A 20,696-nucleotide genomic window follows, 5' to 3' on the forward strand; every position below is an offset into this window, starting at 1 on the left:
AGACCGAGGAGAGGCGCGCGCGAGGGTTCGAAAGACGTGGACGAGGGACGGAGGCGAGGCGAGGCGAGCAACGCACGCGAGGAGACGCGCGAGCGGAGAGGATCGCGAGAGTGCCGGAGAAGGAGCCCGAAGAGGGACCGCGGCGGTGGCGCGGCGGCTCGGCGTGGTGTCGTCGTTGGAGGAGGGACGGATCGCGGCGGGGGAAAGGAATGAATGGAAATCGCGAGAGACACGCGGGAGAAACGGATGAATCCCGGGGGACGGGGAACGGTGGGACGACGGGCACGACGGGCACGGCGGGCACGGGGGGCACGGCGGGGCCCGGGGAGGTCCGGAGAGGCTCGGCGGGGCCCCGACAACTTGTATGGGGCGATGTCGACGACACGTGACGCCGAGCGGATCCTCGCGAGGACTCTCTCGCCACCCGCAACAACAGGAGCGGCTGGTTCGCGCGGGAAAACGGTCGCGCCACTTCAGCCGAGGACAGTGCGCGCCTGGAACGGTCCTGGACGCCCTCCGGAGCCGGCTCGCGGCCTCGGTTTTGCGCGCAAAGCCGATGCGAGCCGCGCCAACAACGGCCGGAAGATTCTCCGCGTGTGGAAAAGGGGGAGAGGAACCGGAGCGGAGGCCGTTTCGCCTCGATCCAGACCGGAAAACGCTCGAGGAGGGAACGAGACGGCGAGAAGACGGGGCCCGACGTCGGACAGGGAGGGAGAAACCGACTCGCTCTAAGCGGTCGCGGCGGAGGAGGAGAGGAAGAGGAGTAGGAGGAGGCGGTAGAGAAGGAGGAGGAGGAGGAGGAGGAGGAGGTGGAGGAGGAGGACGAAGAGCGAGAAAGAGCAGGATCTTCCAGTGATACGATACCGGGCAGCACGCGCGCCGGCACGTCGGCTTTATCGCGCGCCAACTCGAAACCAACTTCTTCGTACGCCTCCGACCGAAGCGCGCGATTTCGAACCCCGCTCTCTGCGGTCTCTCGCCACGCGACATCGAGCCCCGATTCCCGAGGCAACGTCAGTGTCGCGATCTTCGATCTCCTCCGATCCGGCTCGATAACGTTGGATACGGATTCGAGAAACGGGGAAACAGGAACACCACGCATCATCGAGCAGCCGGGCGAGCGAGCGCGCGCACGCGGACAGAGAAGGCTCAGCGAGATCGGATCGTGCCGGGCTTTCTACGAAAAGAAAGGTGTCCTTTGTCGGAAACGTCGTCCTCGTCGAGTGGAAACGTGTTCCGCGAGTGTCTTCGGGGACGTTGGCCGGCGTGGTCCTCCGGTTCGCCTTGGTCCGACGAGCAGGTCGCGGCCGGGGTTACGCGACGCGGTGTGCCCGCGCGTCCTCGGCGACGACGTGACATGTGCGATTGCCCGTCGCCGTCCTCTCTGCGTTGGTCCTCGTCCTCGTCGTGGTCGTCGTCGACGCGAGGAGGGCAAGGTTGGTCAACGGCGGTGCTGCTGGTAAAGGACCGGCGGCGCGACACCAAGAGCACGTGGACCCGTGGCACCGCGACGAGGGCCGGCGGCGCGACAGGTTGAAAAGATGCTGGCACTGGCGATGCGCCGCGAACACACGACCGGCCGCAGCAATTACGAGCCCGCGAACCCGCTCGCGGGTTTCGATCACCTGCAGCACAACACCGGCAACCCGTTCGCGGTCGTGCCGGCCGCGTCCGCGGAGGGCCGGCTGAGGGACGCCGGCCCGGAGACCGACGGCGAGCTCCAGGAGTTCGTAGACATCGCCCAGGTCCAGCAGCTGCTGCAGCAACAGCAGCAGCAGCAACAGCAGCAACAGCAACAGCAGCAGCACCAACAGCAACACCATCACCATCATCAGCACCAGCAACAGGTGGCGGCCGCGGCCGCGTCCTGCATCTGGGGCGCGGTCTACCCTCCGCCGCCACCCACCCTGGGATACCATCATCATCACCACCATCATCACCACCATCCTCCGCCGCCACCCTCAGGTAACGCCCTTTCCTCCTACCATAACTGTACGTCTCGTTGTTCCCCGCGGACGGTTCCCCGGCCTGTTTCTGTTTTCTGGCCGCTGTCCCGCAGGCTTGCTACCGGGTCGTAGCTCACTTCCCCAGTGATTTGTCACAGTTTCTCCGGATACCGATATCCCCGGGCACCTTTATCGCTCTGATATTTCGTTGGCACACTCGAGAGAGGATGTTGTACTCGCTATCCGACCCGACTCCGTGGCGTTTTTCACCGGCGACCGGGGTACGCGCGCTCGCGCCGCGGCTACCGGTATTGGCGCCGATCTAAACACTCGCCGATAATCGATCTTTACGAGCGTCGGCACGTCGAAACCTGTATTTCAAGACCGGCTATTAAGTTTCTTGTCACCGGTCGAGACCAACGCGCACCGTCGTCGTACCGGCGCGGCGGCGTATCGTGCACCGTGTCAACCGCGGAACCTCGAATCTCGGGGAGAGCCGGGCCAGATTGCGATACCCTTTGGTTATGTCCTCGCGAGAACGCTATCGACTACCTGTCGATCGTTGCCGTTGAGCTTCTCGCAACGCTGCGATTGCGCTCCGTTCGAAATTCAACAATGATCTATGACGATCCTGGGGCTTGACATTTGGGAACCGATCGCGAGGTCCACGAGAACAAAAACAACGAGACCAGCTGCGGTGGATTGTTGGAAAGCTGAGACTGAATTTTCGTGCATTCGTAAGGGAATTTGTTGACGAATGTTGAAAGGCAAAATTCTGTTCGAATCTCGTGCCTATCGATTAATTATTCGACAGGAGAAATTGCATCGAAGATCAGCAACCTCGAAAGAAAAGTGGTTTCAGCTTCCCAATAATTCTATAAGATTAAGTGCCTGAACAACACAGTGCCACGTAATTGGACTATGGACGTTTTCACGGAGCGAATAATTAAGAATCATCCGACGCAGAAACGTCCACGGTTTAATTACAGCGAATCGCGCGGACTAGGCGATCCCGTGGAAATCGCTCGACGTTTCAGACAAATCGATCTACGTCAGAATTCTCACGGGTTCGCCGCGTCTGGTCCGTCGAGGCGCAAGCTCGGTTCATTGTCACTATCATCCCGCTGTCCCAGCTGCCCGGAGTCAAATAATCGCTTGCATGCTCTTCCGTTTGCTTCGCTTATCAAACACGAAACGCTCCGCTTCGCGGGATCCCCGCCGGTTTACGGTGCACTCGATCGGAAGGGCGCGCGATCGATCGCGAAAAGATCCACGGCCGACGCGAGAACACCGAACATCCGGCGAAAGATCAAGCCCGCGATCTTTGCCGTCGGATCGCGGCGGCGGCCGCTGCCAGATCGGCCGCTCCGCGCGGCACATCGTCGGCCGCGGACCCAGAGTCGCCGGCTGTACAGAAAATCAGATAATTATCCTCCGCGATAATTACTACGGACAACTTGCTACATAATTGAAAGCTGGCGCGCTGAACGGACGCCGGTTCACGCTAACGGAAAATCAAAATGCGAGAGCAAAAGCGCGTTCGTTGACATCGTTTCATTTGCGGTGACTCATGCGCGCGCGTGTATGCTTTTCAACAAAACTCGGGTGTCAAAATCATTACGTCACGTGTGCACGTTTCTGGCGTTCGTTCGGTCGCTCTCTTTTGGTTAACGATCCATGCACACCGCGGGTATATTCTATCAATACGATTTTCGATCTTAAAATTATATCACCGTACGATAATACCAAACGAAATTATTGGATCGTGTTACCTGGAACAACTCGCTGGTGCGCGACTGATATTGCCGTTCTTGTCGAACCGTCCGAGCTAAAAAGGTCTTAACCCTTAACTACCGCGCCAATTAAAAGTTACGCAACCGTTATTACCGGTCTCGCAGACCGTTAACGTTTACTGCGTTGTTATTAACAGAAAAGTGTTAAATAAAAAGTCAATATCTATCGTCCTTTCTTCGCACATCGATAACGAACAGGTCCGAGTTCGATTCAGTAGTGCATTAAAACCGTCCCCTTTTTTACAATGTTTCTTAGGTTAACTAGTGATCGTGTTTAAGGATCAACTGTTAACCGTAAATTCTCACGAACAGTGTGGACAAATAAATCCAAGTAAGTTTCTCCGAACGATGTGATCGATTTGTGATCGTTACGAAATTAGTTATTTCGCGAACGAAATTGCCGGTTCGCGAAATTATTATTCAATCGAGCGACCGTCTACAAACAAAGAGGAACGTGTCGTGTAACAAGAGCGACCGTGTTTCTCTTGACCCGTGGCAAACATTTCCACAAGGAGCCGATGCAACTCGCACGTGTTTTGTAAATTACCGCAACGGGCTGCAGTTGCCCGAGTTTGTTGACTCAACAAGCACACCTCACGGTTTCCATCGATTCTCGAACTGGTTTCAGAGTTTTCTTCCCCGGGCAATGAACACACTGTAAATCATTTTATTATTAATACGTTAAATATTATTTAATCGTCCGCTAACAACTCGAATGTTAGTTCGTGATCGCGCGGCGCGAAACACTGTGGCAAATATCGCGGCGAAGCGAACACCTAGATCACCGTTGACAGACCGGCGAACCCGTGGCGATAGTGTTAACGATAACGTTAACCGGTGATTAATCGCGTGATTAACTCTTCCGCCACGAGGCGCCATTGTCCGCCAGGTGTGAATGTACGTGTTCTAATTCGATAGCGGTCGCGGACCGTGGGTTTCGTCGTTGTGGTCTGCAAAAACGATCCGGCTGGCTCGCGCGATTCAGAGATCGATACCTTCGATGATCGATCGTTAGCAACAACCGGTTGCACGGAACCGTTTCCAACGGGGCTGCTTTGTCCGCCATGTCTTCACCCCGGTCCCATTGTCTTATTTCGTCGATTATTGATCCCAAGTTACTTTTTATCAGCATCAGCTCGAATTTTCGCATCTTCTAGAGGTTAACCTAACTTGTTCAATTACGACTAAAATATGTCATTGCTTGATATGTCCTTTTCAGGACATATTTCTGAGGATTCAAACACAATTTTACTATAATCCGATGCTCAGTTTCCAATTTAACATTCAATTTAACATAGTTAATTGACAGCATAGTTAATTTCTAAATCTGTTAAGACACTTTATTGTAAATTAAAAATGCAGATAGGATGTCATATGCGTCGCTGTTAACGAAAGGATTAATCAGTGCACGGTAATTTTGATATTCGATTTGTCATCTCAAAAACAGCGCTATTATTCTGTAAAATTGTCGAATTATAAAAGATTGAAAATTCGGTAACAATCTCTTTAGCGTTGAAGAGTAATTTGGCAGATTAAAATTGGTAGAGTCCAAGGGGTTGTTAATGTCGCAGACTATGGTTTTCGCGGGTCCCGTGGTCCGGTGCGGCGCGAGTACGCGTGCACGCGCCGGGGGTCGATTCGTAAGATAAGAGAAAAGAGGTCAGGCAACGCGGTCTTCGATCTTCCGACGCGCCGTAATGTCATTAAGGATCCCGACCGTGACGATTAATGAAAGAGGCTCGATCGTCAGTGGCGTAAAAAGCCGGCGAAACGAGCCGCGCCGCGCGCCGTCCAGCCAGGAAAAGTATCGAGACAATGCGATAAACCGTGGAGAAACAGCCACGGCTTGAACGATATCTTTATTCGCTTTACAATTGTTGCTATCACGGCGCACCATAACAGTATTTGTTAAATGCGTAAAAATGCGGACGGCAGAGGAGTTCGCGCGAACCGCGACGTTAGAAAATAACATCTAACTGTTCCCCGAAATGGTCCAACGGACAAAAAACTACTCCCGGGGTACAAGACCGGAGTGGAGGATATTAGGGATTCCGACAGTTTTCGGGGACGGTTCTTGACGTTCAGGTGTAAATTATGTATTCTCGAGACCGGACCCCCCCGTAAACACGAACGCCCGACGCCGTTGGCCCGGATTCGTACGGAAAGAAAGATTGGAAGACGGGGCCGGTGGATCCCCCTCCGAGTGGAAACCATTAGAAGAGCGGAGGATCGTTGTTGTCGGACCACGCCTAACCTATCCATCCTATATAAATGGAATTATTCGCCCCTACATCAAGAATACGACGAGCACGGGGCTGGGGGAATCTTTATACGGAATTAATCTTGTCCCCGACCTGGCCCCGGCCGCGCCGCCTTCGCCGCCTGCGCCGCGTCGGCTCGGCTCGGATTCTGTCGTAAACACGACGAACACGCATAATCGGCCTGATTCGAGACCCAACGAAAATCGATCGTTAAACCGTGCGCTCGTTCCTTTCTTAGCCCACCACCTCCCATTGATAACGCGATTTTTATTTGAGATTTCTCTTCTTCGAAATTCGCGCTTCAACCATCGCCGATCATTTTCATTAGATACTTTGAACGATATCGGCCGATTCTTATCGATGCCAAAATTTATTAATACGATTTACAGTGTCTTATTTTATCTAAGAGAAGCTCGATAATTTTCTTTGAAATAATTGTTTCGATAGAACTTCTTACATTTAAAATTTGATGAATTTTAAAAAATTCTCAACTGCTGCTCTTCGATTTTAACCCTTTGCACTTCCGTTGTCCCCTCTAAGGGGACGTCGTAATTCTAGTATATGAGTAAACATTAAAGTTTATTAGCGATTTGCAACTATTTCTCGATGTCTACGAATTCAAATAAATCAAATATTATTATAATAATATTATATATATATCCATGATGGCGCGGAGTGCAAAGGGTTAAAATAAATATTCGAGAACTGCCAATAGTTAAGATCTCTAGTATAATCACCACAAATCGTTCTCGAAGGATTCATTCGAAGGCTTCAATTATTAAAATCGATTTAATAGACTTTCCAATGTTGGTTCGAATTTTTCTGTCACTTTTCAATGAGATTATCGAATGACATTAAAGGAACTAAACTAACATATATTCAAGAAATCCTCAAAGAATTTTATCTTCCAATAAAAAATTGATTTTTTACAGTCGTCTCAGTTATTAGAATCAATTATCTAGACATCTCTATTTTCTGATTGTTTAAAAAGTTTCCGTAGACAAACTATAGATAAACCAAGCCTAGTAGATTCTTATCTGCACCAAAATGAAAGAATCGATGGAAACATTTCGTCAAGTCATTGTTCCGTTCGACGGCTGCCAAATCTCCATATTCAGAAACATAGGACAACTTATGGATACCGCACTGGGCTGAATCGTGTGTTCTCAAATGTAAATGTTGTACACTCATCCCATCGATTGTCTCGATCATTCACTATTTCCAACAGAATTTAGGGCGTATTACTTGGTATAATTTCGTAACATTGTTATAGTTCGTATAAATCTAACGTAACAATTTAATTTTTTATTTAACCTCTATATATTTTGATTTTATAACTAATGGTTACCTTTTCGTACAAATTTAACCCCTTGCACTATGATTCCTTTCACGTTGTGCAAATTAGCATTTATTCGTTCTTAATACTTTCTTTCAATTATTTCTTATATTGTCTTTATTTATTTTTGTCTCTGTGCTTCGACAACAGAACAATTAAATTTGATTTCCATTCGAAATAAATTAATAATATTCATATTTAGTAGGTCATGCATGAAATCACTGTCACGAGTCTGACTCGTTATTACAGTGCGAGGGGTTAATGAACAAATAAAATTCTTTACCCTACTCAAATAAAAATATCGTAATTGTGTCAGCCAAAAGTACATCATACGTATCGAATAAAAGGGTTCGGTCAGCCCTAGCTGGGAAAACGTTCGCGCAAGCTCGCGAGCGGTCCGTTGACGGTCGCGTTTGCCGATCGAAAAATCCGATCGTCGCCGGATCGTTAAACCGTGATCTCACGGGGCACCGTGAATGGCCGTTGGAATTCCGTCGTCGAGTATCTCGGCGAGTTCGCAGGTAGCCGATAGGCTAGAGGAATTTTTTTCACCGGGCTGGTTCGCCGGAGGTAGAAAACGGGTGGTGGAGAGAGAGAGAGAAGGTAGGGAAGGGGGGTGGGGGCAAGGGAGCTTTCATAGATCATTGTTTAAAGTGTCGTGGCTTTGTATGGTAACGCGGAGTAAATCGTATGTACACTCCTGACATTTCGTTATTATTGTACGAGCCGTAAGACAGGAAATCGTACATCATGCACGAACCTACGGTGGGCGGGTAAAAGGGAACGAGTCACCTTCTTCTCTCGGGCGTTCGGCTCATTGGCGTTCCCCGCGATGCTAAGTGTTTATACGCCCTCCGTCTTTCCTCTTTCTGCTGTCTGGAAACGGTGGAATCGAACCTCTTTCCACGTGGACCCACGTTCCTCGTTAAAAACGTACGGCGGGCTTCGTTAACACCTGCGCGCGTCTCATGGTCCCCTGCAATCGTCGCCGCGGGTACATCTCCCCCCGATAGCCCGCGGAAATCGCGATTTATACGATTTATAAGGTAATCGATTCCAACCGAGGTCGTAAGAATCACAGAGTTCGTGCTTTTATAGGCGAATTTCTTGAAATCTGATCATCCGAGACTGTGTATCGAAAAATGGTCGTAAAATTTTAATGGGATTCGTAACTCGTTTGACGACGCTTTAAGGAAACGGGACCAAATTGTGCCAATGAAATCAACGGAGTAAGAACACGATTTACATAAGTTAAAGAAGAAACATCGTTCCGCAGCCGCGCGTACACCTTTAAAAGAGTAGTCAACGTTTTATCTCGAATTTATTTTATTTCGAAGATATAAATTTTCGTTGACAAGAACGCAGCATCGTAGCCGAATAAATCAGCGCACATCCATGCTGTAGTTTCCGTATTCCCCTGACAGTGGTGTTCACCGAATTGATCGCCAGGTTCGCCAAAAGAGAAATTGATACATTTCACGGAGCCAGATTCGTTTCGCGGTCCGGTTCATTGATCGAATTAGCTGTTATCCGCAATAAAATGGAATACTATCCGACAGGCGAATCATCTCGGGGATCGAGCCGGATCGTTCGATGGAAATGATCCAACCAGACGCTGCCGTCGCGCCTCCCACGGTTCATTTCCCTCGTCTAGCGAATCGCGCTAGGCGGACTCTCTTGACCAAATGACAACCGTCTGGCGGTCTGCATTCCGTTTCGCGAACCGTGTCGCCTAACCGCGTGTCTCGCCTCGCTCCTTTCGCCGGCAGGCATTGTCTTCTATCCGGGCCGGTCCCCTTAAGTAATTAGTTTTCTCTTCGTTCCCGCGGATCGGATTCCTTCGCCGCCAATCTCCTAAGATACTTCCACGGCGTGCTCCACCTTTGATTTCGTCGCGAACGGTGCGACAGTATTTCGCGCGGCGCGCTAATCCCGCGAAAAGAGCCTTTCAATTACGTCGGGCGAAACGCGGCAGCGTCGACTGTTCCGCCGGCCGCCATGTTTTCGCACGGAATCGTAAACCGTGATGGCGTCTCCTCGCCCCTTTCCCGATTTCCATAGAGATTGGCCACCCGCGATTGTTCCGCCGAATCGCTGCGAGATTGTCTCTCTCCCTCTCTGCGAACAAATATGAGGGACGCTCGGATATTTGCGAGACGAGACGATTCCACGTTCCTCTGCTGTAGCACGAGGGGCTCTCCGCCTCGGAATGGGTCTGCTCTGACCCGTGGTGTTCGCAGAGCTTCGGCACAGTCCGGCGAAATTTCTTCGTAGTTGCTTTCGGATGCAAGAGAAAATGAACGCTGGCGAAATTCGATTCGACGGACGATGACAAACTGTGACAGCGCGGCGACAGTTTCGTGTTGTATGCATCACTCGTTGCGCCGATGTCTACGTATTGCCTGTACGTACATTAAGTTTGTGGTAATTTAATTGCTACGCGAGAGAGAAAGTTTTTATTTATTGCTTGTCCATATTAATACTCATATTTAATGGAATATACCCGAGATCTTCATAATGGCTAAAATTATGGTTCCTAAAGAAGAATCATTATAGATCTAAAAACGTAATTCGATAAATCTTCCAAAGTTTAAAACGTGCTGTTTTAAGTAGTTTGACAAACAGTTTTACATAAAGACAAAATTTTCGAGCCCGAAGCCGCGGATCCGCCGCGACTCGCGTTTTCTGGCGGGCGATCATTTTCTCGACCACTGCCAAATTTCCCGGGACCGTGGGATCTTAGATAAAACGTTACGTAAGCCGTCTCAGCGATTTCCATTCGCGACACCTACACGTCCTCCTCGACACAGCGAAAAACGAAGCCGTGACTCACGGAGGCCGGCGGATTCGATTCCAGACGATATTCTCTTCCGCGCGAAGGATCCGCGCAACCACGGACCATTAAACTCGCGGATTACATATTTTTAGCCCGTGAACTTCTCCGTTCCGATTGCGAATCGGCTTTCGAGTTACTCGATCGATCCGTTTTCCCCGCGGAAAAAAACGACGTTTTCGAGCGCAGCGTTCATGGCGAAACACCGTCGCCTAAGTCGTGTGTTTACAGGAAAACACCCGGTTACGTCATGCGATCGTCAACGCATCGGATATAATTTTCTCGGCACAGGATTAACGAGGCTGTCATGTTCACGCTATAATTATTCTCCTTAATTCGTGTATCCCCCTCGTTATTCCCATTAAATGTCTCGCTGTTCTATCGTTCTTTCGTCTTCTTGCTTTTCGTAGCGACTACAGCGATGAAAACGATCTATTATAACGCTTTTATGTGATTATGGTAAACACGACTGTATAGTTTCATTAAAACCGATTCGTATAATTGGTACGGTCGACTAACAACTTGGTGCAACATTCGCCGATGATTTTTCTCTGAGTTATCGATAGACCGCGGATTTTATGAATTTATAGTAAAAATGAGTGACGAATATATATAAAATAGCGAATAAGAGAAATTTAATAATATCGTCACATTGTTTTCAACTTGTCAAGATTACTGACAGAAACAATCTATTTAGATTGAATTTTTGTTTTTTGAAAAGTTGCTTTCGAAAAGCTTTATTTTGCATAAACATCCGCGGTCCGGTTGTCGGACACGGCGTCATCGTCGGATTTTATGAACTTATAATAAAAATGCGAATATATAAAATTGCGAATAAGAGAAATTTAATAATATTGTCACATTGTTTTCATTTTTTCAAAATGACAGAAACAATTTATTTTTATTTAATTTTTGCTTCTTGCAGTTATCTTTGAAAAGCTTTATTTTGCATAAAAATCCGCGGTCTGGTTATCGGACACAGCGTCACCGTCGACGACATCGCCGATAAGCCGCAATATCGAACCACCTACAGTTATCTAATCAGGGGAAAGTAGTACAAACGGTTAGGGGTTGCAATAAAGAGTTAATATTCGCCGCGTTATCTCTGTCTGCGTCGAAACAGCGTTGTTCCCGCGGCGTTTATATTCGCGGTATTGAATCAACGGATCGGGGCGCAAGTCCAAAAGCTCTTCCGCGGAAAGCGACGCTTTTCCTCGATTTTCCACGAGGAGATGAATCAGTTTCTGGTATTAACTACAATCGAGGAACGTCAATGCTCGCCGATGGAGTCAGAGAGAAAACGTTCGCACGTTGTAAACACTGTTGTAAAGCTCGTCATACTTGGCGCTCCGCCGTCGGCCGGCCCCGTTTGCCAAAATCACCCTCTCTCTCTCTCTCTCTCTCTCCCCCGTCATCGTCACCGATGATGATGATGATACCGTCGTCATGACGAACGTCACCGGGCCGTTGAATCAGCCATCAGGAATAACGATCGGATTGGATTCCGATGGATGCCGCGGATTTTGGAGCTCTCCTCGCGACTAGAAATAATACCCTGACGAATAACCGTCGGATTCCGTTCCGGTGACGCAACCGAGTCGCATCCTTGGAAATTCCAACGATTTCGAACCGTGATCTTTTACGGCGATGCAACGGTCCGGCTTCGGTGGCCATTTTTGGTCCTACGAACGGCGATAATAATAATAATAACGACGCGGAACTGTTCTTTGCCGAACTACCGTTAACTTCTGCTCTTATCTTGACGCTTTATTTGTTATTCTCCAATTCTGTGCTTGATCGATGTAATTCTTTTTTTTTTTTTATTTGGTCACCGTGAACTCGTATTTTCAATTTCGATCTCCCGTAGGGTGGTGGAGCCGGTTACCGTGCCTTGGGTTTATTTTCGAACGGCTTTATATTTATCGAGCAAAAATATTTCTATCCAAAAATGAATGTAGATATCAAACGAATTTTTACCTAAAAATAAACGTAATAAGAGCGCATAAAAATTTCTATTAACAAATAAACACACCTGCAATTTTATTAATTTCTTTGCGGATTAATTTCTAAAATTTGCCCATTAAGGATATTTAGTCAATTTTCTTCTTTAATTTATTTTAACAGGTTGGAAATAACGTAAAGAATACCTTTAATTTATTTTATGTAATATCCGCAGTATAATAACTATTTTCGTAATTGTCCTGCTCAAAACACATTAAACCGTACAGCAGTACAATTTAATACTACGGTCATGATAGTAATAAATGATAGCAATAAAGAATAGTACTCCATAGACACGAGTGCGAAAGGTCACGGATCACTGAAAACGTTATTGGCGTAAATGATGGATCGCGGGTGGCCCATGATCGTCGAGCAGGAGAAAAAAAAATCATTCAATTACCGCAACGGTACAGCGGGACGTTTTTTCCTTTTGTCGCTTCGTCCAACGGGCCGTCGACGAAACAAAGACCGGAAGGTGGCAGCGATCGTAAACGCGATTCGTTATCCTTTCGCCTGGCCAGGACATCGCGAGGATTCTCCGATCCCTCCTCCACGCTCCGTTAGACTCGAGTTCGACGTACGATCGGGGTTTCCTTTTCGTTAAAACGCTCGTTCGATGATCAACATTGCCATCCGAAGAAATGGTAATTTTCCTGAAAAATCACGGCGAGAAAAATAGAATTTTGTTCGAAGTAATAGTTTTTAGTGACTATATTTTACTTAATCGATTATATGTATAAATTAATTAGAAATTATCCACTGAAACGTTGACAATTCAAACCATCCACAAAATGGTAATTTGCTTAAGAACTACTTTCAATTATTCTATTCATTTATTTATCCATATCTCCACTGTAACTATTATTTTTCTTTTGTATATTATTTTACTATATTCCATATAAATGTCTTTCTCACTCACTTATTACTTTTGTTCTAATTTCTACTATATTCTCTTCTTCTGCTTTTACAATACACGTGTGATTGCTTTTATGTCAACTTGTTACGGAGAATCGTTCGTATATAGATGCATAAATAGTTATTGTAAGTTATGATTATAAAAACTCACTTCGCGGAGGAAACAATCGTATGTAAATAGAGTAGATCGCGCGTCGAAGGGAAGAATGGTGTTCCATCGATATTTTTTGACGTTTTAATGGATTTGTTGGAGAAGCAAGGAAGGAACACGCGGTTCGTTACAGTGTCGAAACGTCGCGACGCGTGTCGTTCCGTCGACGCGACAGCTCGCCGTGAAAACGGAGCCGCTTCACGCGTGCAGAGCTAACGACCCGTGGGCATTCGAGCAGAGTCGCGTTATTCCCAGTTTCATCGCAGGTAAAATCAATTTCCGCGAACGCCAACTCCCGTTTCAACCGTCGTCGCTCCTCTTTATCCGGTCGACCGTTAATTAAGATGAAACGTACGACGGCCCTTCGCTACTCGATCAGATCAAAGTTCTACAACCTGGCCGATCAACAGCCAATCAATGTGGCTCCGACGCTTGTACGCGGGCCATAAATATAATTCGTGCGATCGCATGTACACGTGGCGTATAAAATGGCACTTGTGAATCATCGTACGTCCACCGACACCTCGAACAAATTTTTGTCAGATTTGATCTACCAAGAAGACAAAATGACACTTTTGAAGGTAAAATGATAAAATGATCAAGGAGACAAAATTTTACGGTTGCCAATATTTTCGACAAGTTTTCCTAGAATTTGAAATGGCACTTGTGAATCATCGCACGTCCACCGACACCTCGAACAAATTTTTGCCAGATTTGATCTACCAAGGAGATAAAATGACACTTTCAACATTTTTACGGCCGTAAATATTTTCAACAAGTTTTCCTAGAATTTGAGTCCCACTCGTGCGCGTCAAGGATACTCGGTAGACCTCGAATGACAAGTTTAATCTGCCTAGAGGATAAAATGGCCTTTCCAAAAAATTACATAAACACTAATACCGTCGAAAATTTTTTGCTAGATTTCAAGTTCTCTTCGTAGACATCAAGTGTACCTTGCAGATCCGAGAAACTAAGATCAAACTATCTAGTGGAAAAAATGGCCCTTTCGAAAAAAATCGTACGACCACGTTCGAGGTGTGTCCTAGACTTTAAATCCGATTCCTAGGCTTCAAGAATGGTTGATAGACTCTAAATGCCAAGTTGAACCTATCCAGAGGATGGAATGACCCTTTTGAAAAATCATACGACCGCCGATACCTCTAACAAATTTTACCTGTACGATAAATCCTATCGGTTAGGCTTCAAGTATACTTGGTGGGCCCTAAACGCCAAGTTTAGCTTAGCCGGGGCGTAAAACGGCTGTTTGACCAAAAAAAAAAAAGAGAAAAGAAAAGACGTTGGGACTGTCGAGGACGCGAATGGGACCAAGATTCTCCGCTCGCATGATCGTCCTCTCGCGTTTCTGAAGTCCGCGGCGCGAAAATCCTCGCCGGTCCAGCGGCGTGTCGTCGGTCAATGACACGGACGCGGCCCCGACGCCGTTGGACGCCCGCGAATCCGTGAACCTTTCGCGCCGAATGGATCCCCCGACCCCATGTAAATCGTCGATCGAGGCTGCTCGATCATTTCGAAGCCCCGGGCTGGTAGCACTGACTCTCTCGCGAACCGCTCACGGGATCGGCCGGGGGACATTTTTATGTAAAACAGAGGGGACGGAGGATGATCCTGCGACGGTCCTCCCAATTGAGAATGCATCTCGCCTAACCGAATGTGAAATCATTCTTTGCCTCTCGAATATTTCTGTCTCTATTCATTTTATTGTTCGTGCCGGTGGAAATCTGAATATCGACCGCGAGGACCCGAAGACGTAACTAGGATGCTGATTCCATCTTGATTTTTAGTTAATATTGATCTAGGCGTTAGACTTATTGTGCGAAGTCTGTTCGATATAATTTTTATGCAATTATGTGAGCACAATAGGGGTGAATAAGGTTTACCGTGGATGCTCTTTAACCCTTTGTACTACGACTCCTTTCACGCTGCGTTATTTAACAATAATTTGTCCTTCATATTTTTCTTAATAGAACCAGATAATTTTTGTTTCTTATATTGTCTTTATCTACTTCCGTTTCTAAACTTTGATAACGAAAGAATTTAATTTAATTTCGATTTAGAAGAAATTAATAAGGGGTTAAAAGACGAGCTACTTTTTCCGTAGCCTACAGAACTTGTCTTATGATTGCTATTAATGTTCTAAATATAGAATTAAGTTTCTTATTATTGCTCTATAAATTATTATTATTCTTTAGTGTATTGTTCTTACTCAAGGGTGAGATACCCTTTGAATTATTGCAGGTAAATCTGAAACGTAGAATGACACAGTGTAGTATACCAAACTGATTCTTGATAAATGAAGGGGAACTTATTTTGCTAAAAATCCACCGCAGTCAGCAGACGGTACCCGCGTTCGGTTTGTCAAGGGTCCGTGTTAATTGTCGGGCGTTCCCGATCGTCACAAGCGATCGACGGGGTAACGCAGCGCCTCCCATGGATCACGGGCGCCCAGATTACGCCGAAAGTGATCGATGGGCTGCATCCGAACGCAGTCGGACGCGGTCTATTTCTGCGACGCTATCGATTCGTCCCTTTTTCCCTTTCCCCTTTGGCGTGGGCACGTCTCGCTCGTGCACTTGGACGTCAACGACGATGTGTGCGACGCGTAGCTCTTCTTATCGGTCAATGCTGACGTAGGGGACCGTACCACTCGCCTCTATAAACCATGCATAGACGATAACGTCGTGCCTATGAATATCGGCTCGCGCGATTATTTTCGCTCCGTGTCCACGTACTACGGGCGACCCTCTCCGTCGCCCCGGACTCTTTGCCCACGATCGAATTCTTCGCGAAACTTTCCGACGATTTCCGAGAGCCGCTTTCCCCGACGCGAGAGAACAATTAATGGTCGTCGAGCCAGCGAGCTTCTAAAGAGGATGAAAGTGCCCGGAGAAGACGACAGAGATGTTCGCAGTTTTGGAAAATCGATCCCCGACAATCTCGAGTTTCAATTTCATGATTGGGTATCGGAAGCTTCCCTTCAATGACTTTTTAGTAGATTTTTGTTGAACTTTCTTTGTCGACCCTTTGACAGGTCATTGGACACTGGTAGAACTTTGTTTCGTCCCTTTGTGCAAGAAATACGTGTAAATTGTGTACACGAAGGGGGTTTCTAACGTGTGAAGAAGCAAGAACTGCACACCTGAAATGAACGAATAATTTCCTAAATGAAAATCACCAAATTATAAATAGACCTATTGGTAAACATTACAAATTTCAAAATCGTTTAAATAGAATATATTCTCCAGTACAGATCCACGAAAAATAAATCGATCCTCGAATCGCGAAAAACATCGAGGATAAAAATGTCCGAGCGAAGCCAGAAAATGTCTGACTGAAAGAAAAAAAGAAAAACAGTTTTAAGAAGAAGCAACGTCGAAGACGTCGTCGGGAATCGTGTGGCGGAGAAACGAGGCTCAACTCGACGCGTGTAACGCTCTCGCATGGCGGGGAATCAATAGGAATCGTTTGAAAATAGTTCATTGATTGACGTATGCAGCTGAATGTTACTCGGTGCCGACGAACCGCGAGTGAAACGCAACCCAAGTCGCTCGCATTGTCTTGTGACGCAAAGATGGAGCTTATTAGGGCTCCTCTGCGGCTTGGTTACACTCGTTTCTTTAATTAGAATTTCTTGGGAACTCGTGCAAAAGCCGGAGCAAATTCGCTCGTAATAATAACAATAATTCCAGTGACAAGCTGCTGAAACATTCGCGTCAGATTTTTCGACAAAGCCGGTATCCATGTTCTGGGCGTGGGCGTGAAAATTGAAGTTTGGCGCGAGCATGACGGGAGAACGAAAGGGAATCCAAGATTTCCCTCCTAACAGTTAGACAATTAATCCAATTGACCTGTCGCTCGGGCAGACCTAACCCAGACCTGTTGCTTCGATCTCTGCACCCAGCCACCAGCTGGGAAACAGCTATAGTGGATTGGTCGGAAAGTTTGCGCGGTTTTCAGCGATTCCTGAAGCTTTCGAAATGCAATTTCGGTTTGCCCAAAGATGGTACTAACTTGACAGGTAGCACTTCTACCTAAAATTATATCCAGAGCTTTTCGTAATCTAATCCAGTTGATAAGTTCGGCAGAAATCGAAAAACGATACAGTAACATTTACGGCACATTGTGTTATTTTCTTTGAAAGAAAAGAAAACAGCAGAAACAAGGCAGAGACTTGTAAGAAGAAGAAGAGACTTGTGGAGAGAATGAAGTAAAAAAAACACACGCACCACAAATGGTTTACGGCCAATAAAAAAAAGGCTGCGTATATTCTGGCCAGCCCGATATAATCCAGCACGTGTCGCACAAAATTGCGAATACATTAAAATGCTGGAGGATCACGAGTCTGTATGGAGGTGAAAGGGCGAGCGTCGCGTCGAGTTAAAGACTGAATTAAAAATCGAATTGGCCGGCGAGGCGGAACTCTCTCGGCCGGGGAAACGCGTGTCTAGCCGGCACTCCCGAAGCCCGATTCGATTTTTCTCGGGCGCGGATCTATTCGTGGCGGAAAGAGGCCGCAATGTCGAGGTGAGCTCGTAAACGACACGTTTCCCCGTTTTATTTCATTGCCGTTCGCCGGGGAGGGACGCGGGCCACGCTCCGCGTGTGGAACCTGTCTGCGGGACGAGGAACGAGAGAGGCCAGGAGAAGAGAGAAGAGAGACGAGCTCGCCCGAGGGATAGAGGGAGATCGATAGGACACACCGGTCAGAAATAGTCCCGGGACGATTGTGTGTGCCGTTGGATCGTCAGTCGAATTCCACCGACGGTACAAGCCTCGTCGATTGATGCTGTGCCTTCGGGAACGCGAGCCCCGGCGGCTATTTAAACGCGGATCCGCCGATTTTCGTTTCGCGGTGATACCGTCCGACATCGGCGGCCGTCTCCTATTGGCTGACACATGGGGTGAACCGCGGGGATCGGATCTACGAGCGATCGAGTAGGATTGATCCGCAGGTAACGGTGATTGCTGTGACACGATGCTCGGGGCCTGTCCGAGTGCTAACATCCACTTAAATCTTTATTCTCTGAAAACTACGTTGATTTTCTTATTGGGCCTAATGTAAAATTTGAGACAACGAAATTGGGGTGGAAACTTTCCTCTTTAAACGTCGTTCCCATTTCTTTGAAACGAGACTAACTAAGCCGTCTAGTGTAATCGGAACTAGAAGACAGCGCAGTCTATTTTCAATCGTGTTTTATTGTGTTCGACATTTGCAACGAATGCGCGAAATCTGTCAGCAAACGTGCCTAGTCTATCACAGTTTACCTGATAAAATTAAAGCAATCCGCGAGGGTTACTAAGGTAATTTTGTTACTAAGACAACAGGAATGTCTGTCAGTAAACATTAGTTTGGCAGTGTCTCGTCATGACTCACCGTTTCTGCTTGCAACAGTTGCCTTCTAGTTCGCACGTCTCTATCACGTGCGCTAGTAAAGTTGCTACACTGTTGCTCCCGCGTATCAACAATCTGGGAAATAATCATCGTTCGATAGACAGGTGAGCTAAACAGCGAGGCCGAACACGCGCTGGCCCATAAATAGATCATTCTACTTGGAAACCGTGCAGAAAAAAAGTATCTTCCACCGCGTCTCGTAGCATGAAAATGCTCGGGTTCACTATATTTAGATGCCAGCGAAATGTATCGTTTTCTTTGTTTGCGTTGCAGAACGTATTTCTGCGAGATCGCATCTCTTCCGTGCAATTGTACCCCCGGCATTCGATAAAATAACATCGCGTGACGAACACCAAACGCTATTTTCAGAAACGATTCCTAAAGCGATTATAAAAATTCTCCGCGAACATCGGAAACGCGTATCGCGCGCGTTCTAATATGAAAAATACAATGAGAACGCGTTCGATTCGTTGTAAAAAAACATGATGGAAGAAGCACACCGGCGCTGTCGCGGGGAACAGGTATTTCACCTAACCAGCAAGCCTTAGGTTCGTGCCGGCGCGCCACGGCGGAACGTCACCCTCTCGAGTTCCACGTGACCCGACTATTTCCACCGGCTTTATTTTTACCTCCTATTTTACATAAAGTATTTCCATGCTGCGTGTATGCCGGTCGATCGTATTTTTAGTGGGTTCACACGCCCCTGGCGCCCCTCTCGTTGCCACCGATCCTCTCTTTTCCAGCGGCGACGTTGACGTTATCGTCGACAATTTATAAATACGCGTATCCGCGTCGGCCGCGATCTTTTCGCAGCTCTATCGTTTATTAATAACGGAAGACACCGGGCACGCGGCGAGCGAGAGGGAGAAAAAAAAAATTGCGAGGAGCTCTCTTCCAGCGCGAGAAAAGCTTGCGGGTATCGCGTAGGCACGTCGCAACGTTTTCCTCCGAACCCGGGGGAAAAACTTCTTGACGCGAGTGCACAGCCACTGAGCGCGTCGTCGGGCGATCTCGCCATCATAATTTTAGAAATAGAACGTAAATACCGGCGCGCCGCGCGAAACTCGAACGTCAACGTTCCGGCCTAGCGCGACCCTTAGGAACCCTCTCCGCGAAGCCGAGGATCCGAGGATCGAGGGATCGCGATCGAGGAGGGACGCCGCGTCGCGTTCGCGGGCAATTTGCGCGCGAGCCAGGATCTTCATCGACCGGCGGCTTCGCGCCGTTTTAGACGACCGATCCCGGTTTACAGACGCTTCACGGTCTACGGTGACACGTACCTGTAACCTCCTGGTGTCAAGGGTGCTAAGGGCGTCTTTTTCCCGACCGCTCCGTTAAAGTCAAGGCTTAAGGGCGGAATGCGTGGGCTCTTTTTAATTGCACTTTCTCCACGGACAGGATACGATGTGTTGTTATTTTTGTGGAAAGGTTAACGCTAACTTTGGCGATTCGAGCGTATTTTTATCCGAAGAGGATGCTTTGGGGTGGCAGTTTCTAGAGCAGGATTTTATCCCTTAAAGTTGAGATCATGGGGCTTGCAGAAATACGCGTCCGTCGCATCTTGCTGTTTTACGAGTCTGTAACGTTTTACTATCATTGAAAAGACAACATTATTGTTGTAAATAAGCGTTGAGATAATGTACTTCCGCTGGTTAAATAATCTGGACTCGTCGAGATGGTTTAGCAGGCTTCGTCAGTACCGTTTTAGACTGAGTTACGAGGCGACTGAAAAATTCATGCATTCTTTCGATATAGAGGAAGTGGGGTGAACCACCTACCAGGGATGAATAACTAGAAAATCTTGACATCTCGCGGAAAAATATACTTAAGCGACGTCTTCTACCTTGATGCAGTCCTGGTAGGATGTAATTCCTGCAAAAATACTCGACACGTATTTCCTTCGTCTCCATCATCAATCTTATGAAAGACGCGAAGCCAAATATCTTGAAAATCAATGAAGCTTTAAGTGAACTCTTCAAATAGCAGTCTTGTGTATTTTTTAATAAGCCAGCCGACTGCAAAAACAGTCTACCGTTTCCCTTTATGAACG

At 47.4% G+C, this 20,696-nt stretch overlaps 1 protein-coding gene across 1 annotated transcript in view; it reads left to right on the forward strand.

Annotated features, from left to right (window-relative positions):
- Positions 1 to 1,045: 1,045 nt before the first annotated feature.
- LOC144467558 (uncharacterized) overlaps positions 1,046 to 20,696 on the forward strand; it is a 40,472-nt gene continuing 20,821 nt past the window's right edge. Inside the window, exon 1 of the mRNA XM_078176415.1 lies at positions 1,046 to 1,965. Within this exon, the coding sequence (XP_078032541.1) occupies positions 1,542 to 1,965 (424 nt within the window). The 5' untranslated portion in view covers positions 1,046 to 1,541. The remainder of the gene's footprint in view (positions 1,966 to 20,696) is intronic.

This window comes from Augochlora pura, chromosome 3, assembly GCF_028453695.1.
Source record: "Augochlora pura isolate Apur16 chromosome 3, APUR_v2.2.1, whole genome shotgun sequence".
Lineage (NCBI taxonomy): Eukaryota > Metazoa > Arthropoda > Insecta > Hymenoptera > Halictidae > Augochlora > Augochlora pura.